Here is a 23762-nt window from a genome sequence, read left to right as displayed (position 1 = left end):
TTGGCAACCAGTTCTACAACAAACACTACATTTGCTTCTAAAATTCCAAATAACTAATTGTTAACGAGTTATGTTACAAAGATGGACAATATTCAAATAAAACTACATATATCTTAAAGACAGCTGAACATTAGCATTTACTTGTATAGGAGTCAGTAAAACTTTCAATTCGTTTCCTTAAAATAGGTCATAAAAACGTTTAAAAGTAAAAATGAAACACAGGGACAAGGTCATGAGTAATTTACATGTATCTACCTTTTTTCCCCTCTTTAGATAACTGACAATTAAGCCAAACATTGGAAGGAATCCTGCATAATAGTCATAGTCATCAAATTTCATTGGGGGAAATACTGGATGGTTGAAACAGGGCTGGATTTCTTCCTTCAAAGCAAATAGGAAGCTGCACAGCAAGGACCAGGCTAGAACAATTTGGATGTCAGCTGCGAGACACAAGCTAATTAAAGACATCCATCGGAAGGCGTGTTCTCTTGGGTCAAGGGAAACAAATGGGAATATCCCATTATCCCCCTTTAAAGTTTTAACACGAATTTAATAAACATAAAACCAGCAATGATGGCATCAGGCTTTGATGTTAATGAAAGCCTTTTAACTTAAAGAGCATAATGTGCAATAAGGGACATTTAGATGCACTGCTTTCACAGGTTTCCAGCAACACATGCTGTCAACAGAGTAAGTATATGTGAATCACCCATTCATTAATGATGTAGTATCCTACCAGTACCTACAAGACATGTTACCCTCTAGCCAACATAAATACAGCCTTTTCTCAAATGAAATTTTATGTGAAAACAGTTCATTTTTATGCAATTCCAAGTTAAAGTTTCAAGAAATCACAGACTGGTCTGTAACCAATTCAGTCACAATTTAATGTCATATTTATGTTTATTTAAGTAGGATAACTCACCTCCCTAAAATATCAAAACACCCCAGAGGCTTGAATTATCAACTCTCCACCTCTCTCCTGGTGTGGCCGGCCATACAATTTTTACAAACTAAGCCCCTACAAATTTCAACCCAACGGATATTACCAAAAGGACAAACAGAAAACCTGGTCAAACCATGGAGAAATAAAACTGAAAAGCTAGGAAGTTCACAAAACTGACCGAGGGGGGAACATATAATTAAAAATTCAACATTTTTACAGAGGCAAGTGACCGCACCGTATCAAAAGCTGCGGTTTCACTGCTAGACCCTTTCAAAATACAGTCTGGGTCAGTGGACGCATATAACGGGCTACCGGTTTATTGATTAATTTCAGTCTCCGCGTATTCTGTCAACGTGCATTTCTATCGAACATCGCTTGGCTTATCACATAAATTTTCGTGTTCATTTATTGAAATGGTGTAAATACGTACCTTCTTCTCCAGTCGACATAACAACTTTTACTCTATCAAATTCAAGCCTGCTGAACTTCACATGATGTTCCCAAAAGGGTGAAATAATCAGAAATGTTGTGACATAATCGCGACGATACCGTAACAGACGACATCAGCTGTGAATGTCTGTGTAGACTGGTAGGTACGTTTGATAGACTTCGATATTATGTGGCTAACGTTAGGTCTTTGGAACCCAGACTGCCTGAAAGCCGGTGAAGTGTGTACCTGTCAGTTCTTTATGGCATGGCGTGACTTATATCCCAAAATACCGCAGCCCATTTGTTCAGTGGTAAGTTAGTACAGAGTTATGGATTATATTGTCATTCAATCATTTTCTGATTTAATGTGGTTTTGGTTGGCCACCAGTTCACAGTTGGTTTTGAAAGCGTGATATTTTTTATTCCGAGTCACTCATGGCCTCTGCTGCATGCAGAGTTCAATGACACAACAGCTGTACACTGCAGATAATGTAGGCCGGGGACATGGGGCTGGCCGGGAGGGTCCGTGACGAGTACCTTCTCAGGTTGCGTCGTACTCTTGCAAGCCTGGGCCTCTTTCGATGCAACTCAAAATAGATATTTAGTTGATATTGAAAGGGAACCTAGAAATCAATCATAAATGATTTACATTTTTCAGCATTGAACGATGCCAAGAGCCTTGCAGAGTTCAAGATGGGATGACTTGCGGAGAGATTCACCATTTGCTAGCCTTGGGTTTTCCAAACTATTCTCATCCAAGCTATTCAGATCTCATGCAACATTGTACAATTAGTGAATGTTTATGAGTTCAAAAAGAATTTCATGAGGTGAAAGAATGTTCTATTTGACTATTCCATGAGAGGCGTAGGCTGAGTAGATGGAATGGAACATCCGTAGGCTCCACTGTCTCTGTGACAAATTCTTTCTCTTATGTGAAACATTTATTATTTGTGAAAATACAATGTCTGAATAAATATTCTATGTGAGCACATTGCCGTTTACCTCATTTAGTCTGATTGCTGGTATGTTTCATCCACTGGTCACTGTTTGGTAGCCAAATGAATCAATGATACGTCCGTGATCGACAGCTCACTAATCCAGTTTCAGGGATTTATTCAGGTGCTGTGTTATTTTAGTAGTGGATGTATTTTTTCATCATCCTTCCTATTATCTCTGTAATCTGTGGATCACTATAAATTCAGGGTCCAAAAATATGGCATTTTTATGTCCCTGTTAAAACTGACCTGTGTAATTTGATGTAGAATTTTTTTACCATTGAAATTGACATCAGACTGTCTTCGTAAGGCAATTAATTCACCCTTGAAAGGAAAGAATGTGTTCTAAACAGTGCTGTAGTCCGAGCCACTTCATCCGAGTTTGAGTCCTTGCTATCGGAGTCCTTATGTTGGAGTCATTGAAAATCAGGGCTCGAGTCCGGACACGAGTCTGAATAACCCAAGTCCTCCAGCACTGGTTCTAAACTCACAAAATCATGTGTCAGATGTGACAGGGTCATGAACACAAATTGAACCAAATTTATAGAATGGCCCAAATCTGTAATTTCAACACGGTAGTTTTGAGTCAAATAATATTGCTTTCATTTATCTTTGCATTATAAGTGACGGAGCAATATTGAGGCGAACACCTTCAGACTGGAGAATGCGTCATTCCAGCATGAACAAACTCGGCCGAGTCATCTTGGGAGCCTCCCTGCTCGGTCTGGGGATACCCTACGTCCTAGTTGTTGCCGTGAACTGCCTCATGGGCTGGCCGAACAGCCGTCCGGAGGAGGGGAGCCGATTCCAACGGGCACTGCACCCCACCAGGGTTCTGAACCAGAACTATGTCTTCGTGCAGCAAGTTGGCATGTTGCAGTTCCTCCCCCTGTACCTTCGATTCTGGAAGTTTTACCGCGAAGCGGAAACCGTCACAAGGGTGAATATGTGTTACCCCTGGCTTCATAACTAGAGTCTACTTTAGGGGGAGGGGCTTTAGTTACTGCAGGAAGGCATTGAATAAGATTTGTCGTAGTATCCAACACTGCAAAGCATTTTTTTACCCGTGTTTTCCAAATTTGTAGTCGGAGTTGGAAAGGACTAGCCTTGTGCAAGGGCTTGTCTGTTTGGGGGCAAAATTTGTGAAGATTTCCTTATGAAATCTTCATGGCCTTTCTAGACAGGTGTGAGGCTGAATTGAGGGTCCCTTTCATTTTTTTTCATAATCTTAAAAGCCCAGGAAATGCTTTTTTTTTGGAAGGGGATAAGGCTGTTCTCCCTTGCCTTCCCTGGATTTACCAATGGTCTTAAAAGAAGACCCCTACTGAAGCCATGGCCACCAGGATCTCTGTCTATCCCGTTTCATTGGAATATTACTAGTCAACAAGTACATGTACTTGTTTGCCTTTCTGACAACAGGACATCCCATATGGAAGGAACAGTAATACTCTAGATATATGGTGGCCCTCCGCTAACCAAAGCCTTGCCAAAGATGCCAGTGGTACAGACCCATCTCAGCAACATCGCAGACCAGTCTTCGTGTATGTTTATGGAGGTGCGTGGGGATCAGGTGACAAAAACCTGTACGGATTGCTGGCGCAGTCGCTGGCTGACAGATTGGAAGCCATTGTGTGTGTCCCCAACTACAGCATATACCCCAAGGTACTGCGGCTCCCGTGTACATTTAGATTAAAAGAAAATGTTGGCAATTTTCCAACTATCAAATAAATCTCCGTTTTCGGAGGGGGTGTTCAAGGCCTTTGTGTGCTTCAGCATTATGCTGCAGAATTTTGACACCAGTGTTTTAAGCATAGTATTCTCAGTCAACTCCTCCAAAGCGGAGTGGATCAACTCCCCCACCCTTGTTTACTTTAAAAAAAAGATCATACTCTCCTGTAGAGTGAACTTCAGATGACAACAATAGCAAAATCCTTTCTCTCATTCAACAGCGGCAGAATGATTTTCAAAGTGGAGGTCAGTTGTGAGACCATCGGACATCAGTCAACAAGACCGATCCATTAAGCCCCACCCTATGCTGTTCTGACCCAAAAATGGGGGGCCAATTTCCCCCCTGCCCCCGTACCACCACCCGTGCTTCCATTTGATTTTACATTTTGCATTTTTTCTCATACATGTACCTGTCAACAGTGAATTTCTATCTGATTTTTAGTTGTCGTTTTGTTTTGATTGGAGCGCAACTGAAACCAGCTTCCATAACAATAGCTTTATATCAACAGAACATGAGCGAATTGTTCTTTTTCGTTTTTTTAAATTTCGACTGCCTTCAGGGCATTGTAACTGACATGTTACACGATCTGGCAGACACCATTGCCTGGATCAAGACATCCGAGCTGATCAGGTCGCTCGGCGGCAGTCCAGAGCAGATCATCCTGTGCGGACACTCTGCAGGAGGGCATCTCGTTGCCATGGTTACTTTGAATTTGGCCCACAGGAGTGTGACTGAGGTAATGAAAGTGCCGTTTTGTACCCCCATCCCCCCACCGTCTCAACCCCTTGCCCCCAGTCGGCTTAACAAGGGAAAGATCGGAATCTTACACAAAAATCTCTTGAGTTTTTAATCTGTATCCAGTGTACCCTTCCCATTTGTAATGAAGTAGAAACATCCATGTACACAGCAATGAGGAATGCATGTTTCTATGTTTATTCGTTCCACCCAGATATCAACATCAAAATATGTTAATTCTGTGAAAAACAATGTTTAAATCTTGGCTCATTCTCACAATGAGATGTTTGTCCCCATCCATTCTGAAAGCATGTGTTTATAATAAATGCCTTCTACCGAGGGCTTTCCATGAAAGCCACTAACCTTGTGAATGAACGGCAACAGTCATGTAGTACTCAAGAATCTCAACTTTTTTAAATTTTCTATTCTGTATACTGCACTGTATATTTTGTATTTTGCATGCTGTGGAATTTCAAAGTGTATAGATGTGAAGTGCCTTCCACTTGTTCCTAGTCCCAAATTCCAAAGTTGTTAATTACCATTTCCAAAGTCACAGATAGGATCTTACAACTGCATAACCTTTCATACAGTGAAATATGCTATTTTCACCCCCAAAACATGCAAACATCTTTGGATTTCGTGCAGGGAGAGGAAGTGTACCAAGCAGTGATTTTTCTCAGTTTCAACACACTACACTGGTTTACAGCACGTGGCGCAGAAAATATCAAAGCTTTTGTCTTGTGAAACTGAACAAAACGAAGCAGTATTCACATGGGCACATCACGCCGACATATTGCAACCACTGCATTTAACTACAGTATTTGTCAAATCTCACTCAGTGTCTCCTCCAAAATGAAAAAAGTGCTTCTCCAAATGATTTGAATCACATGGATTTAAATTAAACAGATGATACATACTTTTTTTCAGGTACAGAATTCTGAGACCAGCAAATCCAGCTCTGAAGCGTTGAGCCTTCTGTCTTCTGTCCGAGGCGTTATTGCCATCAGTGGCGTGTTTGACATCGCTGACCACTACCAGTTTGAATCCTGGCGTGGAGTGGAAGACATGTCCTACATGTGGAGGGCCATGGATGGTCGGGCGAATTTTGCCAAGTACTCGCCAACTTTGGTGCTCAAGGAGTTGGATTCTCAACAGATTGCAAAGTGAGAATTGGAGACCGTTGAATGTCACCCATCCATCAGTGAAGTAGTCATTGCTAATATTTTTAAGTTAACCACTGCCTGAAAACAGTGCACAGGGTAACGCATGAAAGCCAGGAGCATGAAAGCCAGGAACCTGGAAGTGTTAAATGGTACAGTGAGGAAAGCAATTCAGATTTCTTCGTTTTTTGAATGACTTTTACAAACCTGTCACAATCTGTGTTCTCTTTTTGTGACAGCCATTTCCAAATTGGGCAATCTGTGGCTCAGGATTTGTGCTATTAGGACGCACTGCAGTGACTAGCCATAGCCTGATATCAAAGACAGTGGATCAATGGGTCTCTTGGAAAATGTATTTGAATGCAAGCGATCTAAAGTCACTGCCATACCAAGGCATGAACCATGCCGTTTGATAATCCTTAATATTTTTCAGGACTTCACTGTTTTAACTATGATTCAGATATCTGAAGGGCTTGGCCTGCTAGTGACTAGAAATTTGAATGTAGATTTCACAGGTATTGACATTCACTGTTGCAGGCTGCCACCTTTTGTTCTCATCCACGGCACAGAGGATGGCACCGTTCCAGTGTCTGCCTCTGAGAAGTTTGCCTCGGCCTTGTCGGAGGACGGAGCCCCTGTTTCCTTGGTGATTGTATCGGGAGGCGGGCACGCACCCTTGGTGCTGGACATGATGGAAGAGGGCCGGCCGTTCTACACCGAGATGACAACCGTAGTCATGGAGCATGTCAAAAGGGTCTTGCCCAGCAGCACACTTCCTAGACACCTGACTCCTCCGAAAGGCTCCCCTGAGTAGGGACCAATCAATGGCACATTCTTCTGTGCGTCAAGCCCCATGTAAAGTGTGTAACAGCTGGACTCTGCTTTCCTCAATCCTGCAAAATCTTTCAAACGACAGGTTCGTCATAATTATTCCTTTAAACGCACAAATGAAGTTTATAATTTATTAAATTTAACTTTAAAGAGACTGGTTAAAAGATATGGTAAACTACCAGGAACTGAACTTTGCAACATAACTTTCAGCAAATGTATGCAAACGTTTCACAGATTTTTATTTCAGATTTTTTTTATAAGCTTTATATTTTAGAAATAACTGTACGAAATATTGCAATATACACATGCAATTTACGGTAATAAATTATATCAGTATGACTTTTTCATTCTCATGTGGCTCGTCAAATTGCCATTGATGAAATTAATAGAGGGTATTCATTGTTACTTTATATGGGATAACACGTTTTTAAACACAAAAATGTTTAATCTTTATCATTAAAAGCTTCACATCAATTTTTGTACTTTTTTATATTTGCTAAATGTGTAAAAATTATCTTCAGTTTTAAATTAAAGGTTAAGCTGTCAAACGGAGAAAATTGTTTCGTAAATGAAAACTAGCGTTAACAAGAAATTGCACTATTATTCATAATTTGTTGGAGTGATTTAATATTTCAACCAAGGGTGAATCTGGAACCACCTATTTAGGGGGGAGTGCAAACTTGTTTGGGGAGCTAAAAATGTGAATTTTCTTATGTACTTCAGTCTGACCTTATTGAAGGTAAAGGCTACATTTTAGGCCTTTTTACGCATTCGTTTGGAGCGAAGGGCAATGAAATAGACCAAAATATGCTTTCCTTTAATTAAAAAAGGGGGCTGGGGGCCAAGGGATCCACCCTTGATTTCAACTGATCGCAACAGTATGAATAAGAAGTCTCCTTATTCATTTCAAAATGCGCCATTAATTCCCAGGTAAAGAACCTGGACGCATTTCTGTCATACAAAGGCCTCATTACACAAAATAATAACAGACGATATTCTACAACTCGATGAGTTCTCTGAATTTCAGCCACGATTGATAAGCTTCAAATTTAGCATCATATTTTCAATTCACCTCCTTTTTCATAATGTGCGGGCACAGAGAGTTTGGATTTCAACACTGTCGTCCACAAACTATTTAATAAAAAATAAACACTACGAGAATGTAACCCAGCACCTTGGCTGCGAATTTCACACAGATTTGGACACGAGTCCAGGTTCAGACTGCAGGAAACCTTAGTTTATCATTCCATCAGTGTCATAATAGACCAACAGTGCCAGCTAAGTCAGTTGACCTGTAGTGGATATCAAACATCAATAAACATAGCGTCCTTCCATAGCAAAGTGTGTCATAAGTGTTGTTTACCAAAGTACAGCCAATTTTCGGCATAGTGCTCGGCACACCGGTACTCTGAGTACTTTACCGACTGTCGGCTTTGCTTTTGGTAAATGACACTTATGACACACTTTGCTATGGAAGGAAGCCATGTTTGTTACCCACTACAGGGTCACGTGACTTGGCAGGTGCTATCGGTCTATTAGTTTCAACAAAATCCGTCAGAGTGTTCTGGTCGCAACTGGCTTGTCCAGTTAGTGCACAACGACAATGTACCACTTCAAAAACAGCCCTTGGTATTGAACACATTCAAGGGCTCACAAATCACATCAAGTTCTGTGCTTTTTCACTGGTTCTCTAAAACAAAGGCCAAAAATGACCTTGCAAAATGGACCGCCTAAAATGTGAACCGATGAATTTCATGGTCTACGTACCAGATAGGTAGGCTGTACAACAGAAGCTTGGGCTCAAAATGGTATCTTAAATAACATTGTACATAATAATTTACAGCGACTGTCTTTGGTAACTGAAACAGTTACATTTTATGCAATTTTGCATTGGGAACAAGTGAACTTTAACCCTCCTATGCTGAAGTCACTCTTTGGGTCACTTGGTAAACACTTCAAAGAAGCACAGCTGTGTCGTGTTGTGCACTGCACCAACATGCAAGAGAGTGACCTTGGGCACTTGTGCATATTTGTGCTGTAAAACTAAAGGAGGGTTAATGATGTTTTTATTAAGTCAGCACGCTTAAGGAGTGTCAACTTTATAATCAGGACTGAGGCTCCCATCGTCACTGTCATCCGCACCCCTGGACAGACCTCCTGTTTGCTCCGCCCCCTCCTCCCCATCCTCTTCGTCTGTTGACGACTCAAAGTCGTTGTACACCTGGTAGATGAAGGTGTAAAGATTTGTGAAATTGCGTTTGGCTTTGCGCTGCAAGACTTCCGTCCGGTACCGCTGTAAGACCAGCCACAAATCACCTGCCGTGCAAAACGAAGAAAACTGTTTATCAAATCATGCCATCACGTGTGTCCTACAAGAGTCAACAGTTCTTAGGCTATGTCAGAATAACTTGGCAGCGACCAACGAAAACGCACACACCTATAAGGAAGCGGTTGTAGCCACTTCCCATCAGCCTGCATAGGCATACATACATGTATTATTCTCAACTGCATTCAAGTCATTCGGATACAGTCTTACTGTCACAATGACACCGACTCAAGGTTTTCACTGAGCACTGTGCTGGTCGAAACAAAAACTTATCGCATCTGAAACAAAGTGCCTTGTGATTCGACCAATGCATGTCTTGCTGTAAAGCGGTCAAGTAAAACATCAACTACAATGCTGTGTAGCTACTTGGTGACACTGCCGCTTGGACACAAAATACAACAGGACACAATAGCTTTGGACCATTCTGCACTTTGTTGCATTTTTGTCGAACTTCAAACAAACCTAGGCTCACAATCCCTACACCACTGGACAGTTTTTAAGACTGCTTCCCCAAGGGCACTATTTTTGTACGAGCCTTGCTTTTGGGAGCCTTCCTGTTGGGAATTTGAATTCCGTATTCATGTTTTAATTTTCAGTTGAAGGAAAATTGACTGCAGCAGGTTATGGACCAGTTCTGTCCAAAATGCTGCATCAGTGCTCTACCAACTGAGTAACCCCACCCCATGTTAGCATTCTGCCGATGTGTCAATGTCTTTGGGGGATGGTCAAAAGTTGTTGAACCAATACGTGCAGGGCATAGTTACACAATATCTGTTTTTTACATGCAATATTTCACACAACCGTAAGCCAAAATCATCATTATTGTGGCATTTGCCCACTTCTCCTTGATTCAGAAACTTAACAGTGGGAGTTAGTGACCTCTACCGTCATGATCCTGGTTTGAATCCAATCAGAGCCAGTGACAGTCGTTTAAATCCTAATGTCCCCAAAACTTCTCCAGCACATAATTTCTAAGTGAAATTACCAATCTGCCAATAAAATCTTGAGCCCCAAACTCGTAACATTTCACTGGACCAAAAGTACTCACCAACCGAAACCCCTTGTGCTACCAAGAACTCATTCATCTTGTGCAGCTCGTAGCAGAGTCGTTGGTCTCCGAAGGTGAAATAGGCCATGTCACGGTGGCACTCGGCCGCAACCATCATCTGCAAGAGACCTAGACAAAACAAGGACTGACTCAGATATCACAAAAGACTCAAACTCACTTTGCATTAATGTGGCCAGAATAAACAAAAACATTAAAGGTTTTTTTTTTTTACTTTAAGAGACCAACCTTTCAATCTTGCATCACCACCGAATGCCCCACAGCCCCAGTTGCCCGTAGCTACAGCTGGGAGATTTGCAGCCAGTGTGCCTTCACCATAGAAACCACAGAAAGCCTGACAAAAATACAGTACGGTAAAAACTCGGTGTTGCCTTACTTGTGTTCAGGAATTTCTAAGAGACATCCTTCAGTGGTCCCCGAGGTTACTTCTGAACTTCTCGAGAACATCTCTGGTCAACGAGAAATTGTTGCACAGTCTCAGGTAGTTCATCCAAGTTATCTCTCGCACAGCAGATGTACTGGAAGGAGAAGGGATTCTAAGGTGGCCTGTGAGACAAACCTGCCCCCTTTGTCCACATCACCTAGCTGAGGCTGAGAGGAGCACGCATTTCTATGGGAAGTGGTTGCAGCTACAAGCCATTAACTTCCGTAACTGATTTGGAATTGGCTATGGTCCTCATGCACACGCATCAAACCAACAGGTGTATGAAGAAATTACATTAAAACAGCAAGACTGGGCACTTTTAAAGGTTATTCATAAATACCTCAGGCAGTCTCCCTATTCAACAGCATGCAACTTGACCATGTATTAACATTTGATAATGCCCGCTGCCGCTGACAAGTGATAATGCCCGCTGTGTAAATCACGCACTGGCACCTGGATACAAGACAGTTTGATGAATTCTGGTTGGTTGAGAGTCTGTGTGCACGCGGCTCACTAAGCGCACGCCACGTCGATATAACCATAAAATAAAATGGACAGAGTGTTCAGGAAAATGAAAGTAAAATTTTAGAATAAAATCGTTGGAAATCCTTCACATAGAGACTTCTTATGACTCTCTTACTAAAAAGGGTATTTATGAATGGGAATAAACACAAGTTTAAGACCGGCCAAGCACATATTAATTCCCTTAATATATCACGAATAATATTAATTACGAGCCTTAAATTCCCCATCTAGTGGACGATACGTGAGTTCAACAGTTGTGTACTTCCGAGTTTGAGCAACCGTGCTCTACGGAGGAAAATCAAGATTTGAGAAAATCTATGTAATCTACATGACACACATGGGTTTACCTTGTTGAGCTCTCTCCTCAGGAGTTGAGGTTTGAACTGATCTTCAAAGCATCTAAAGACGAGGGCATCAATGGCAAGTATTTCAGTTTCTTTACGACCCCAAGCATCCCTAAAACAGAAAGACAAAAGATAAGAAGAACAACGCTAGAAAAGCTTACCCAAATGGGGATGGATAACATCCTAGTGTTGTGAGGCTTTTGGGACGACCCAGAAATATGTCAATATTTACCAAAATGTCATTGTTTAAATAATGTGACCAACCATTCCAAGCCCAGCTGACGTAAGTTAATTTTGACTTTCCCAATTCTTCTTCCCTGCCATCAAGTTTCACCCTTCAGATCTTATATGTGGAAAGCTCTGGTAATTGTGGGACAATGACAGTTGTGGAATGTGCATTTACAAATGTACCAATTCCACATTATTTTCCATCTCACATTTCCTCAGTCTGGTTTTGGAAAGGTGGGCCACATGAGGTGTAAAATGAAAACTAAGGATATGTGAAGACAAAAAAGTTAAGTGGTCCATATAAGAACCTATCAGCACTAAAATGAAGGTTTTTTTAAACACTGTAAGGCACTGGTGTGTACTGTGTACATTAGGGAAGTCATACTTCCCTTGCCTTCCACATCTATGACCTGAGGTTCGAATCCCATCGATGTTAGCATGTGGCCCTGGTTCTGTGGGTTCTCCCTGGAGTGTCTGTCCAGGGGTTTCCTCCCACCTCTAAAAATGAGTATTTCTTCACTGTGTCCTTTGCCATCGCTCACGATCAATCTGTGGTTGGCACTTCCGCTGTCGGACAAACATGAAATAAAATGAAATTAAAACAACAATGTTACCAAACTCACCTTGGAATTGTGTCTTGATAATCGCCGTTCCAGCGAAATGTGCTTGCGTAGCCCGTGTAGTCACTAAACCTCTCAGCTCCTGAAAATCGTGAAGATCATTCCAATGAACTACATCATTTGTAGGGACGTGTTTCCCCACATTGGTCCATTAGGGACCACTACCTCATGCAGTTCTAGCTACTCAACAGCTTTGTGGAATAAAGTCAATCAATTAAAGCACTGATTGAAGTAGAAATGCACACAACAGTATTCCTCTGAAATCAACAGTAAATGGGGACATCTGTATATGTCAACTAAATCCTTTGAGTTCAAGCTGGAATTTTCGTTTTAGCTCTCTCCATTTGTATCCTCAAACTGTCACTAAAAGCAACCTCAGCTGCCCCTGAACATGGCGATCACTTGCACAACTAGCCAGAGTACTGGCTCACCTTTGACAAACAGGCACTCGTTGCCTTCCAGTACTTCGGTGAAGAGTCTGGACACGATCAGCTCTGGGCAGATCATGAACCGGATTTCTTCCTGCACCAGACCATGGCCTAGGACACCCCCACCGATGTACATATTGGCAAAATCCAACTGCAGATCAGACAGAACAAGAGTGACTTCTTGGCCGACAAGAAAAGTGGACTTTGGTCCAGTCCGCTTTAAACTCTCGGAGATTTGTGCAAGGAATTTTTTTGAATCTTCAAAAAATCCTCCACTGCGCAGAGGGCCAGTGGCACATGCTGACGGTTGCCAACATTCATAAAGAAGGCTTAAATTTTTGACAGTCTTGCTGCAAGCTGTGTGTTCAACAGCTCGCCATTCAAAAGAAATGTTCCAAAGTTGGCGGTTTGAGAAACAAGGTTACTGTACGGTCTGCACAGGTATGAACTCTGCGACCACAACTTAATTTACATCCTGCTTATTACCAGCACGTGCACGGGAAATATGAACAGAAGTGTCGAAAAGAGTGAACAGGTTAATTTAAAAAAAACACTTCCTTGTGGCTTTCTTTGCCCTTTCCTGGGTCAGTTTAGAGGCATTTCCTTGAAGATAAACAGCAAACTGATACAAAAGCAGTGAGTTGCTGGTTTTCTCAGCATCGAAATGAACACATATTTTCCATTTGTGACAATCAAAACTCCTAACAACAAATGATTATTAAACATCTCACCTGTAACATCCCTTCACCTTGATCCTCAATGGTGCCGTAGACGTTGCCATGGAATTTTGTCAGCGTGTTGGTGCTCTTCTCCCACTCGGGCATGGCGGTGACAGCTCTCCTAGTGAAAGACACTGTGCCCGTCGGAGCTGGTGGTGGGATGGAACAGAACAAACGTGACAGCTACATGGTGCAAAACCCACAACATAATCAAACCCATTGCCCTACTCACAAGGACCGTCCAATAGGTTGCGTGACATATATACGTATACTGACATTCCTTGAAACAAAATGAACCCCGAAATCAACCCTAACCTTCCCAAATCCTCCAATCCCAAGTTGCATAAGTGGATGATCATGAAGGCTTGAGACGGTGTGGTGAACACGTGTGGCTGATTTTGCGGGATGCACATGTCAAGGTCTTGGGGCAAAGTTTAAACGTGAAAGCATAGATACTGCTCCTGGTTATCTTTCACACTGCCTCAATGTACTGGCAGGAACTGCCAGAGATTCTTGGAGGACTGAGGCAGTGGTCACCCCTTCCCACGGAACACATACAACGCAAAATGCAGGATGTTGGCGGACTGAGGCAGTGTCCAATTTTTTACACAGAGGCAGTCCGAGAATTTTTGAAGGACTCAGGTTGCATCCCGGCAACAATTTGTGGGGAATGAATATTCTTTGGCAGGGTGTTTTGGGGGTTTATTCAGATGGTATACCTTTCAAGGCCACCCTTCTGAAGTAGTTAATGATACACCTCATCTTTTCAGCCTTTCTCATGTTGGTACTGGACTTTTTGGCAGATCCCTCAAATAACCTTGAAGTTCAAAAAAGAAAATGAAGGAATATCTTGAAAATGCGACAGGGACAATTAGTATTAGGATCAAACCATGTCAACTTTAGGAGGCTTGCTATACAATCCAGCTATACAGCAAGCCGGACACATCAAAACCACAGAAATTTGTCATCTTTATGAACAATCTTCTGAGAAGTGACACAAGAGACTTTCCTCAGAACAATTATTTTTAGATACTAAGACGTGAAAGAGAACCTCCCCAACAGCTCAAGTTTCACAATCTCATGAGATTACAAAAACCTCTGGGCATTTCCACGGAAGAAGAAAAACACGTTGCTTGAGAAATTGATGTACTCAAGAAAAACCCAGCTTAACCCTCCTTTAGTTTTACAGCACAAATATGCACAAGTGCCCAAGGTCACTCTCTTGCATGTTGGTGCAGTGCACAACACGACACAGCTGTGCTTCTTTGAGGTGTTTACCAAGTGACCCAAAGAGTGACTTCAGCATAGGAGGGTTAAAGAACCAGTCCTACGCATTACTAGATGTTGGAGATTTTGGTCGGTGGTCTGGTTTTATGCTCAGCAAAAATTTCAATTGCCAAGCAAAATGTTGTACTTGGAAGTTTCACGGAATCAGTCCCGTGCTAAAGCGTGGCCTCTGATTTCAACCAGACTTGAGTTTGGTGGTCATAAACAAGAAAGAACGTAGATTACCATACCTCATACATATTCATGACTGCAAAGCCAATATATAAGGCATAATAAAACACATCAAACACTGTTTATTTTGGGTTTGTCTTTGGAACTAGTGTGCCAACTTCCAATTCCTTGTAGAGTTAAAATTGACAGGCCATCCTCAAACTATGAAAAAGTTGTATACTGTAACGCCTGAGTTGGTTATTTTGGGGGTCTAGAAATAATAACAGCAACTAAATAATACCCAGAATATTTGTAAATATCTAGCAGTACCTGTTATTCAAAGGTGCCAATATATTATCATTATCTATTACTGAAGATGACCCCAAAATGTCTGAAAGCTAATAAAATACCCCAGGTCATAACCTCAAGGATGGTTCAGACGGCCTTTATCATTATCTATTACTGAAGATAACCACAGTAATGTCTCAAAGCTCATAGAATACCCAGGGTCATAACCTCAAGGATGGTTCAGACGGCCTTTATCATTATCTATTACTGAAGATAACCACAGTAATGTCTCAAAGCTCATAGAATACCCAAGGTGAAAACCTCAAGGATGGTTCAGACGGCCTTTATCATTATCTATTACTGAAGATAACCACAGTAATGTCTCAAAGCTCATAGAATACCCAAGGTGAAAACCTCAAGGATGGTTCAGACAGCCACTATTCTCTTTGGGCTTTACAGACAGCAATACCTGTTGAAGTTGATGTCCGGGAAGCGCGAGTATTCCGATTTTTTCTGCTGGGCGTTTCGCCTGGGGTAGGTGCAGAAGAAAGCGTTGGCGAGGAGTGAGGCAATCTGGAGTTGGGTCAAGGTGATGGTGTGCGACTCTTGTCTCTTCAAAAGAGGGATGGCCTGGAAAAAGAAGGCAAATTAAGGAATTTTAGAGATTTTCCAGCAGGGAAAAAAATAATTGTAAATTTTGATATGCACTTTGCAACTGTTTTACTATCACGAAGCTGTGAGTAAAAGGTTTACGTAAATTTCTCTACTTTCCCTTTTATTTTGTTACCAGGAAGTATAAGTAATTCTTAAACATTTTAAAAAATTTACTGTCCTCATTTACAGAGTATGCATATTTCAAATGCCCTCTATCAAAGATTGCGATAATCAACTCAGGAATACAAGCAAGTAATGTGCACAAGTTCCAACCTTACATTGAAGTATGGACTTGTTACACTACACAAAATGTTACTCAGTCGTAACAATCCTCGATGTTCCAGCAGGGGATGGGTTGAGGGATGTTAGGCTCATGATGCAACTTTACACGACGTGTAGCTTTGTGGTGAGACCCACAAAGTGAAAAAGCATCACGGTTTCAGTCTCACCTGGGTACAAAGCTTTGGCAGCATCAGCGCCAGTTCCACCATCTTGGGCAGGAGCTGGTCAAAGAAGTGTCTGGCCTCCCTGCGATCGACCTCCTCGGTGAAGAAGTGATGCAGGCCGGCAAAGTTCCACTTGCTACAGTAGCGAGCGTTGTAGGTCAGGATGGCTTCCTGGCGGGCAAGGGCAAAGACAGGGCAGACGAGACGAGGACATTGATGAGGAATACGGGAGGGAATGCATCGAGAAAAATGCACGCATGGAGATAGGGTGCTTTGTTACCAAGCAATAAAGCCTGTCACACCATGTACCCATGAAGTAATTTCCAGTTAAAAATGCACAAATCATGTCATTACATGGTTGACCTGGTCTTTTTCTCTGTCCCAACCTTGACACCAGAAAGTTGAAAATGGGCCAAATAAATGGAATTAATAAAAAACTTACTTCTAAATCCCAGGAATTTTGAATAGGTTTGAGGAGCGTGGTTTCAATCAACTCCCATCTGCTCTGAACTTTCTTCTGCCCATTCTGTTGAAAAAGAGAGACACACAAAGAGTACGTCTGAAGTATTCTATACCACATGTGAACATTTCCATAGAAAAATTTCTAATTTGCATTTTTGTATGCCATTTGCATGATTATAGAATAATTTGGAAATTTTATTTTTAGATGAAACTCACCTTGTCGTCCACAGGGTAGAGATTTTCCGGGGAGCACGGCATGCGGACGTGGTGCGCATCCCAGGTATCACGATAAGCGTCTGGGAAGGGACGAGGTGGGGCACCAGACCTTATGTGAGGCTGGGGGAGTGTAACAGATAGAGCAAATCCCTGGTTTGAATTTGGCTGGGATTGTAAGCTTGAGGAATTGAACAAATTGAAAATGACTGCGAACGACTTACTACTCCCAACACTGTTTCAATCTTCCTATCCTATCCGCTCCGAGCGGAACAAAAGAGGGCTTGTTTTTGGTACTCGCCGAATAGGCGCACCATGAGGCGGGCAAGTATATGCCCGTTTGACGTGGAGCACATTGAGTACGCGTAACTAATTTATTCCGGCATGTATGGTCTTTGCGTACACACAGAACACGTGCAAGAACCTGGGGTGCACTTCAGCTAGGGCGGACAGTGTGTCAGAGAAAAGCATGTGCACTGTTGGCTTGTAAAGTCAGCTTACCAGTCCAATTTGTCTAGTTCATTACACAAGTTATTTGAATCAGCTTGATTCAAATGGAATTTTCTGACTTCCAAGAGGCTAGTGCAAACTAAAAATATATCAAATATCGTATGGAATTTTGATTATCAGTATAAAACTTGAAATGAAATGTACACTTGGAATATCAAATAGTGACAAAGATAACTGAATCCAAAATTTGTAAGGTTCGGTTTCGGGTATAATGATTAAATGTACGTGGTATTTTTTGGTGAAAAGGGAGAGAAATTACATGCGTTCTTACCCTGAAGAGGACAGTGTGACTGTGGCTGGGCTGGAGTCGAGGCAGCGTTTGACGGCAAGCCGGGGCACGGTTCAATGCTGAGGGATCCACTCCTCTCCATTCGATCCGCGTCGCATCTTTGTTGACCTGAACCTCGTCATCCTGAGAGGAATGAGGCTCGGAACTGAGGCAAATTTCAGGGGGAAAAAAGGTTATCACAAATGCAGCAAAACAAAGACACTGTGACAGCATTCTGGGATTACAAAAAAGCTTCAGGTTCGGATTCAAAGATCCCTTATGCCTCATGCCAAATGGGCTTCCAGAGCTACAGAACATCTATTGTCGAGTATAAATCGATATATTTAAGACCAGCAAAAGCTTAGACCTATCTCTAGACATACATGTAAGATAAGGACGAGGCTCGACGTCCAAATGATTTGGACTACAATTCAATGAGATTAATTCACAGAATAACGCTGCAAAGCAGTACTTCCATCTTGCTGGTTGACACCTGTCACAATGCAGTACAATACAAGCTAATGGATTTTAAAAATGGCAGATCACAGGCAAGATCAGTGAAGTCAACAACATGGGGAAAGTTTTGAATGACTGCAGCATCCCGTGTTGTGACCAGAAGGAGGAGCTGCAAATGTCAACAAGGTACAATGATATGAAGCTGTGTGTGACTGTAACGGAGCAACGGAATTTCAACCTTTTCCCCACAATGCAGCGCAATACTATTTTGTCGCTCTCTAGTGATAGATTAATGTTGGGGTGAAGTGCTCCGATAAAAAGTGTGACTTTAAAGTATAAAAATGCATTGTTGGAAGTTGAATTTGAGTTGCTCCTGAGAAACATAAATGCAACTCTGACAATACTCACTCGGAAAACAGTGGCAAGGATGCATCATACTCCTGTGTCGGTGAAACATCTCCCAGAGCGACCGCTGCCTCATCCTCCTCAACTAATGCATTGGCATCTGGACGTGTCTTCTGAGAAGCATCTGCAGTTCCCTGACTGGAATGCCCTCCAAGGTTGTCTCTTTCGACAGAGGTCCCTGGGGTAGCTTCCCCCACTTTGCTTCTAGTTCGGTTAGATGGATACGAACGAGTTGAACTCGCTGACGCCCTTCCGCAAGCCTCGCTGTCCTCCTCAAGGTATGCAAAGACGGACTCAAAGTTTCTCCCGCTGTTTGCTACAACTTTACTGCCCGTATTGCTGTTTCCGGCTGTATTCGTCGATGGCTTACTGACTGTGCCCTTGCTGCCGTGAGTCCTTGAGGTTTTTTCAGTCGATTTGTTGGTCACTTCTTCACTACCTTGGTTGCTGTCAGGTGAAGATGGGGCGTCGTGCGGAGGAGTGGAGTAGGGTGACTGGGACGCCCTGAAGCGCCATTAAAAAAAAGGGCAATAAACACTCAACCACTTGCTGACTGTATTATTGGAGGCCAAACAACCTGACTTTGAAATACAAGCAATACATATTGGCCAAATTTTCAAATACGGCCAAATGCGACAAGTACTGATGCTTGAAAGACATTTGTACGATATTTGTAGGATTTCTGCAACCTCATCATTTTCAAGACTCCAAGAGCACAGAAAGTGGTCAGGTTCAAGGTACGGTTTATCTCCACAGATTCCTTGGAAGTTGTGAGCATACATGTCCACCGTATGAGGCTCAGATGGCATGCATGTGGTACTGACCATGTACAACCTTTTTGCATGAAAACCTGATGCAAAGAGAATGGTATTCACACGTTAGTCCAACCTATTTGTCATCTGAGAGGAATACTCGTGTGCAAAGCCCACAGGACTGTGAAAAAATATCAACACCAACTCCCAACCAATTATGACAGACTGTCGGGACCTTGAACAGAAATCACCACCAAACAGTCCAATGAAAGGGCTCTTAAATCTAGCCTGAACCAGTACCCCTCGGTTAGCCAATGGCCAGTAGCAGCAAAAACAGGAAAAAGCTGGTGCTGATTGCTTCCTCCGTGAGATTCCCCAAGCTGTCATACCTCCTCCTTTCGGCTGCGGCAGCAAGCTGTTCCCGTCTCCGCCTCAGCTCTGACGATTCCCCCAGAGGTCGGCTACTCATGCTGCCCTGCTCTACGTCCTCCACCAGAGACGTTTCCACTATGTCCAGAAAAAATACATAACAAGTGGTTAACGATGTGTGTTGGTTTTGTTTTATTTTGCCTTATTTTTTTTTCTTGTGGTTTTTATACTGCTTCATTGTTAATTGGTTAAAAACAGCAAGAGAGGTTGGGTGGCCTTTGCTTCAAATGAAAAGAACAAAACTTCAAAGGGTACTAGTTGCATGCATAAATACGTTAAGTATTGCAATTTATACAATAACGAGGAGAGAGGAGATTCCAAATTGATAACAAGAGTAATCAAGAGAATTTACCTCATTTTTTCCAACCAATCACTGAGTATATATCACTTCTGTGTGTAGAATCAAGACAGGTGCAATGCAAATCCTAAGGGAGTAAGTCTTTTTTTAAAAGGAACAATTCCTGGAACATTTTCTGACCTTCTCCTTGACTACTCCTGTGGCGTTTGATGCCAACGCCAAAGCAATCCTCCAGATTAGTCTGCCTCAGCCGCTTCTTGCCTGATGTCTCTTTGGGTGTCTCCATGAGATGGCGTCTTGTGAGGAGACTAGTAGGAATGCCTGGATGTTTGCTTTCACGCTGCAGGACAAACAGCATGTAATGAGCATGCCATGCAATATCGTCATTCAATCGTCAAATGAAACAAAATAGGCTAGGCTTGAGGAAAACGTGCCTGGGTGAGCAGACAACAAATACGGAACAATATAATAGTCTGGTGCAGGATAACTTGTTCAGTACAAGTACTAGGTTCTGGAGGAAATGTCTGGTACCCAAACAACCTCTGTTCTCTATTCTCTCCACGGTCATGCCACCATACAACCAAGTGGTTTATTATTTGAAGAAGTTGGGCATCTACTAACCTAATGTTAACTTCATCAGTCCCAATGCTTCAAAGTGTTATCAACTTAGCTTACATGACTTCAAATGCAATCCTGCTTACAGAAGAGTGGGTCAGCCTAGGTCTGTTTTACATGTTTTACAACACTAAGCCTAGAAGGTTTTGGTATGAGCCTGTCACACCTGTCACAGTGGAAGGCATTAGGCCCAGGCCTAATGTCAGTCCTGCTTACACAGCAAGTCTCACTTTTACTTTTAGGTCAAGTCCTATCATAACTCATCCTTTTTCACCTTGCCAAAAAATAGAAACAATTTGACGTTTCTTCCTCTAAATCCTACCAAAATGGTTTTTAAAAGGTACAAGTGTGTGATACAATACAAAGACAAGCTTGAAAAAAGGTGTCCCCAAATGTAAGGACACCACTTAACAAACAAAAGCGTCAAACTGATACCAATAAACATGATGAATGTCACCCAGTTCACTCCAATCCATCACATCAAGCCATCAAGTCACAAGTTATTGGTTCTTACTTGTCACTGGGCTTGTGAAGATCTGACTCTTCTAGAAAGGCTGTGATTAGACCATGGAGTGGACTAACACGAGTAATATGACTAACATTAGCGTTAGCCTACAGTCGTTTTCCTGGTTCCGGATTGCGAAAATTATTCAGTCAGATTGCTGCTACAAAAATATCCTCAAATTCAGGTGAAATATGGTCAGGAGTCCACCTCGTGTGTTGGAGGTACTACTGAATTATTTTCAAAATCTTAGCTTTTAATTTGAACATACAAGATCAAGGAAAGTGACGAAGACACTTTTCCTAGTTCTGGATTGGTTAAACCAGTTCCGGATTGCGACAAAAACTTTTTCACAAATAAAAGGTAACCACGTGAGAAATCGATTATGCAGCCAAAACCATTATAACAGGCTGACTTTCTAATGAAGAATTTCTTAATTTAGAGAAAATTGTTTCATAAATAAGAATTCCACTGAATTCCAAAGTAAAACCTGCATAAATTTTGACTTGACTTTTCAAGCTGTGTAGCAAGCTATCAACGATACCATCCCCCATGTCGCACAGTTAACGAACCCATTACATCAAGTTCATTTCTCCTCCCTCCATGTAGTTGAGTGCACATGTTTTGTGTGATCCAAAACTAGGAAATAATACACATTCACTTTTTGGCCAATTTTAAAAACGAACGGAAACTCAAAAGTCATTTTGATTAAACAGACATTAGATGCACAATTTTATGACTGCTGAGTATGAAAATGTATTTGGAATCACATGTAGTGAGCGATCTGTCGCCTTGTAAATTTTTGTCAATTTTTTGGGCTTCCGTGATTTTTGACAAACCGTTCAAAAATGTTGAAATGTAAAATGGACATCTGGCCAACATTTCTTTTTTAGAATTTTTTGGGGAGCAAATTTTGTACAAGAAGCCTACATTTCACCATTCAAGCAGAACTTGTCTTGGAATGTAGAACAGAAGGACAACACCAAAGAGGTAGGTTCATATTTCAAGCGATCCGGGACTAGGAAAACAACAGAAAGTTGTGTGTGTCGCCACTGCCGGTTGTTTCAACCATTCCTTCCTCCATGTTTTGACTATGTCAGGATTTTTTTTTCTCTCTAAATTCTAATAAAGTAAATGTTTTATTGATCAGAAAAACACAAAACAAACATACATCAGAGTAAAAGCATGAATCACACAAAATTCAGGAAATAGGAAAAACAGGAGATGTGTAGAAAGTTTATGAGAGGGGGCCATGAAGAGATGTAGAAAAATGGTCACTATACATGTACATTTGAAATTCTACAGACATGACGGAATAAGAATTTTTCACAGAAATCTTATAATCTACCTGTCCATATCATATTGATTTTGTACAGTCTTAACCCTGAAAAGGAAGTTATTTGAGTCTGGAATTTGCATCTGTATAAATAAAACTTAGTACGAAGAAAAACATAAGTCAACAATTTATTATGGAGAACATCAAAAAAGAATGTTTGGATGTTTGATGGATCCGTCGGTAAGTAAGTACAGTAGGCTAGGCCTAACTGTAACAAACCTGTGCTACATATACGCAGAATTCAACATTCGGTTCAGAAAGGCTATCAACGGTTCCTTGATTGAGCTTGAATAATATTCGTTTCAAAATCTGGCTGCAGGCCTGCACACAAAACCAGCCAGCAAATTTAACAATTTTGATAAAGCAATTCCCCGTCTCACACAATGTAAAGAGTCACTGTCAACGGCACCTTGACTAGACTGCACACAGTCTGCATGTCCTATCATACATGTATGCATGCTGGGTCAAGGGTTATTGTTTTGCAAGGCAGAGGGCGCTAAACAAGGTTACCGCCTTCGGCAGTTTCACACAACACGCTGGAGAAGCCTTAGTTTCACTTTCAATATTGGCTTTTAAAGTTCGTGATACCGTTCTATTCCACTCTCTCAAGGTGCATGACTTTGCACAGACAATGAGAAATGAGAACCAACATGTGCACGTGAGGCTGGATAAGGACAGATAAACAAGATTTCTCTGGATTCAATATTTCATATAACACTGGTTCTAAAGAAATTTACAGGTCACCGGGAAGCTCTGAAACGATAGGGCAGTCACGATGGGTACTAGCAAAGGCGCTGAAATGCACTTACACCGTTATGATATTGTGGTGTTTGCACAGAGGGTCCCAACTCAACTGAGGAATGCAACAACTCTTAGCAACATAGAGAAACTTGTTTGTCCACTGCGTGCCGTGAATGGACTGTTTTTAGAGCTGAAATGTTTAACGACAAAAGGCCGATCGTTTGGGGTTGCCACCACTAACAAATCCGAAACAAGTTTGCTAAGGATGTGAAGTGGCAGTACTTAGCATAGGTCTACACGGTCGTTATCTTAAACAGTTCGGAAAATACACTTTAAAAAGTCTAAACAGCGCGGTAGACTGATCATATTTTCTATAATTATGCCCATGAACAGTAGACCATCTCAGCTCCCTGCATGGGGAACATACATTCCTCTGCTGCCGTTT

The 23762-nt window shown here is 41.8% G+C and overlaps 3 protein-coding genes across 5 annotated transcripts in view; 1 reads left to right on the top strand and 2 right to left on the bottom strand.

Annotated features, from left to right (window-relative positions):
• The window catches only part of LOC110973316 (ras-GEF domain-containing family member 1B-like), a 104723-nt gene extending 103214 nt beyond the window's left edge, over nucleotides 1-1509 (bottom strand). The window contains exon 1 of the mRNA XM_087130008.1: nucleotides 1377-1509. Within this exon, the coding sequence (XP_086986134.1) occupies nucleotides 1377-1395 (19 nt within the window). The 5' untranslated portion in view covers nucleotides 1396-1509. The remainder of the gene's footprint in view (nucleotides 1-1376) is intronic.
• On the top strand, nucleotides 1394-7313 carry LOC110973342 (uncharacterized). 2 transcript variants are annotated; one of them, XM_087130017.1, is made up of 6 exons: nucleotides 1394-1535; nucleotides 2995-3310; nucleotides 3790-4032; nucleotides 4659-4835; nucleotides 5762-5997; nucleotides 6532-7313. In XM_087130017.1, exons 2-6 carry the CDS (start codon nucleotides 3035-3037, stop codon nucleotides 6806-6808), a joined length of 1209 nt encoding a protein of 402 aa, XP_086986143.1. In that variant the 5' UTR covers nucleotides 1394-1535; nucleotides 2995-3034; the 3' UTR covers nucleotides 6809-7313. The 2 variants fall into 2 exon arrangements, with proteins under 2 accessions (XP_086986143.1, XP_022079766.2); XM_022224074.2 differs by lacking the exon at nucleotides 1394-1535 and adding an exon at nucleotides 1552-1686.
• On the bottom strand, nucleotides 7030-23393 carry LOC110983194 (poly(ADP-ribose) glycohydrolase-like). Of its 2 annotated transcripts, none has more exons than XM_022242461.2 (17): nucleotides 22796-23393; nucleotides 20304-20463; nucleotides 19786-19903; nucleotides 18648-19148; nucleotides 17787-17949; nucleotides 17009-17128; nucleotides 16773-16856; nucleotides 16334-16501; nucleotides 15700-15860; nucleotides 14225-14322; nucleotides 13518-13654; nucleotides 12790-12937; nucleotides 12362-12440; nucleotides 11514-11622; nucleotides 10446-10551; nucleotides 10200-10328; nucleotides 7030-9141 (listed from the first exon to the last, which is right to left on the bottom strand). In XM_022242461.2, exons 2-17 carry the CDS (start codon nucleotides 20407-20409, stop codon nucleotides 8909-8911), a joined length of 2460 nt encoding a protein of 819 aa, XP_022098153.2. In that variant the 5' UTR covers nucleotides 20410-20463; nucleotides 22796-23393; the 3' UTR covers nucleotides 7030-8908. The 2 variants fall into 2 exon arrangements, with proteins under 2 accessions (XP_022098153.2, XP_022098235.2); XM_022242543.2 differs by having other exon boundaries at nucleotides 22957-23012.
• Nucleotides 23394-23762: the final 369 nt, after the last annotated feature.

Source organism: Acanthaster planci, linkage group LG19, assembly GCF_054643075.1.
Source record: "Acanthaster planci isolate LZ-2023a linkage group LG19, COTS_SCS, whole genome shotgun sequence".
Classification (NCBI taxonomy): domain Eukaryota; kingdom Metazoa; phylum Echinodermata; class Asteroidea; order Valvatida; family Acanthasteridae; genus Acanthaster; species Acanthaster planci.
Note: the sequence above shows the minus strand (reverse complement) of the source record. Positions and strands in the feature narration are given on the sequence as shown.

Coding starts and splice junctions, on each gene's coding strand:
- LOC110973342 (XM_087130017.1), top strand. CDS start 3,035: ATGCGTCATTCCAGCATGAACAAACTCGGCCGAGTCATCTTGGGAGCC. Junction 3,311..3,789: donor AAGCGGAAACCGTCACAAGG/GTGAATATGTGT, acceptor TTCTGACAACAG/GACATCCCATATGGAAGGAA. Junction 4,033..4,658: donor ACTACAGCATATACCCCAAG/GTACTGCGGCTC, acceptor GACTGCCTTCAG/GGCATTGTAACTGACATGTT.
- LOC110983194 (XM_022242461.2), bottom strand. CDS start 20,409: ATGGAGACACCCAAAGAGACATCAGGCAAGAAGCGGCTGAGGCAGACT. Junction 17,129..17,786: donor GTCACACTGTCCTCTTCAGG/GTAAGAACGCAT, acceptor ACACTCCCCCAG/CCTCACATAAGGTCTGGTGC. Junction 16,502..16,772: donor AAAATTCCTGGGATTTAGAA/GTAAGTTTTTTA, acceptor CTTGCCCGCCAG/GAAGCCATCCTGACCTACAA.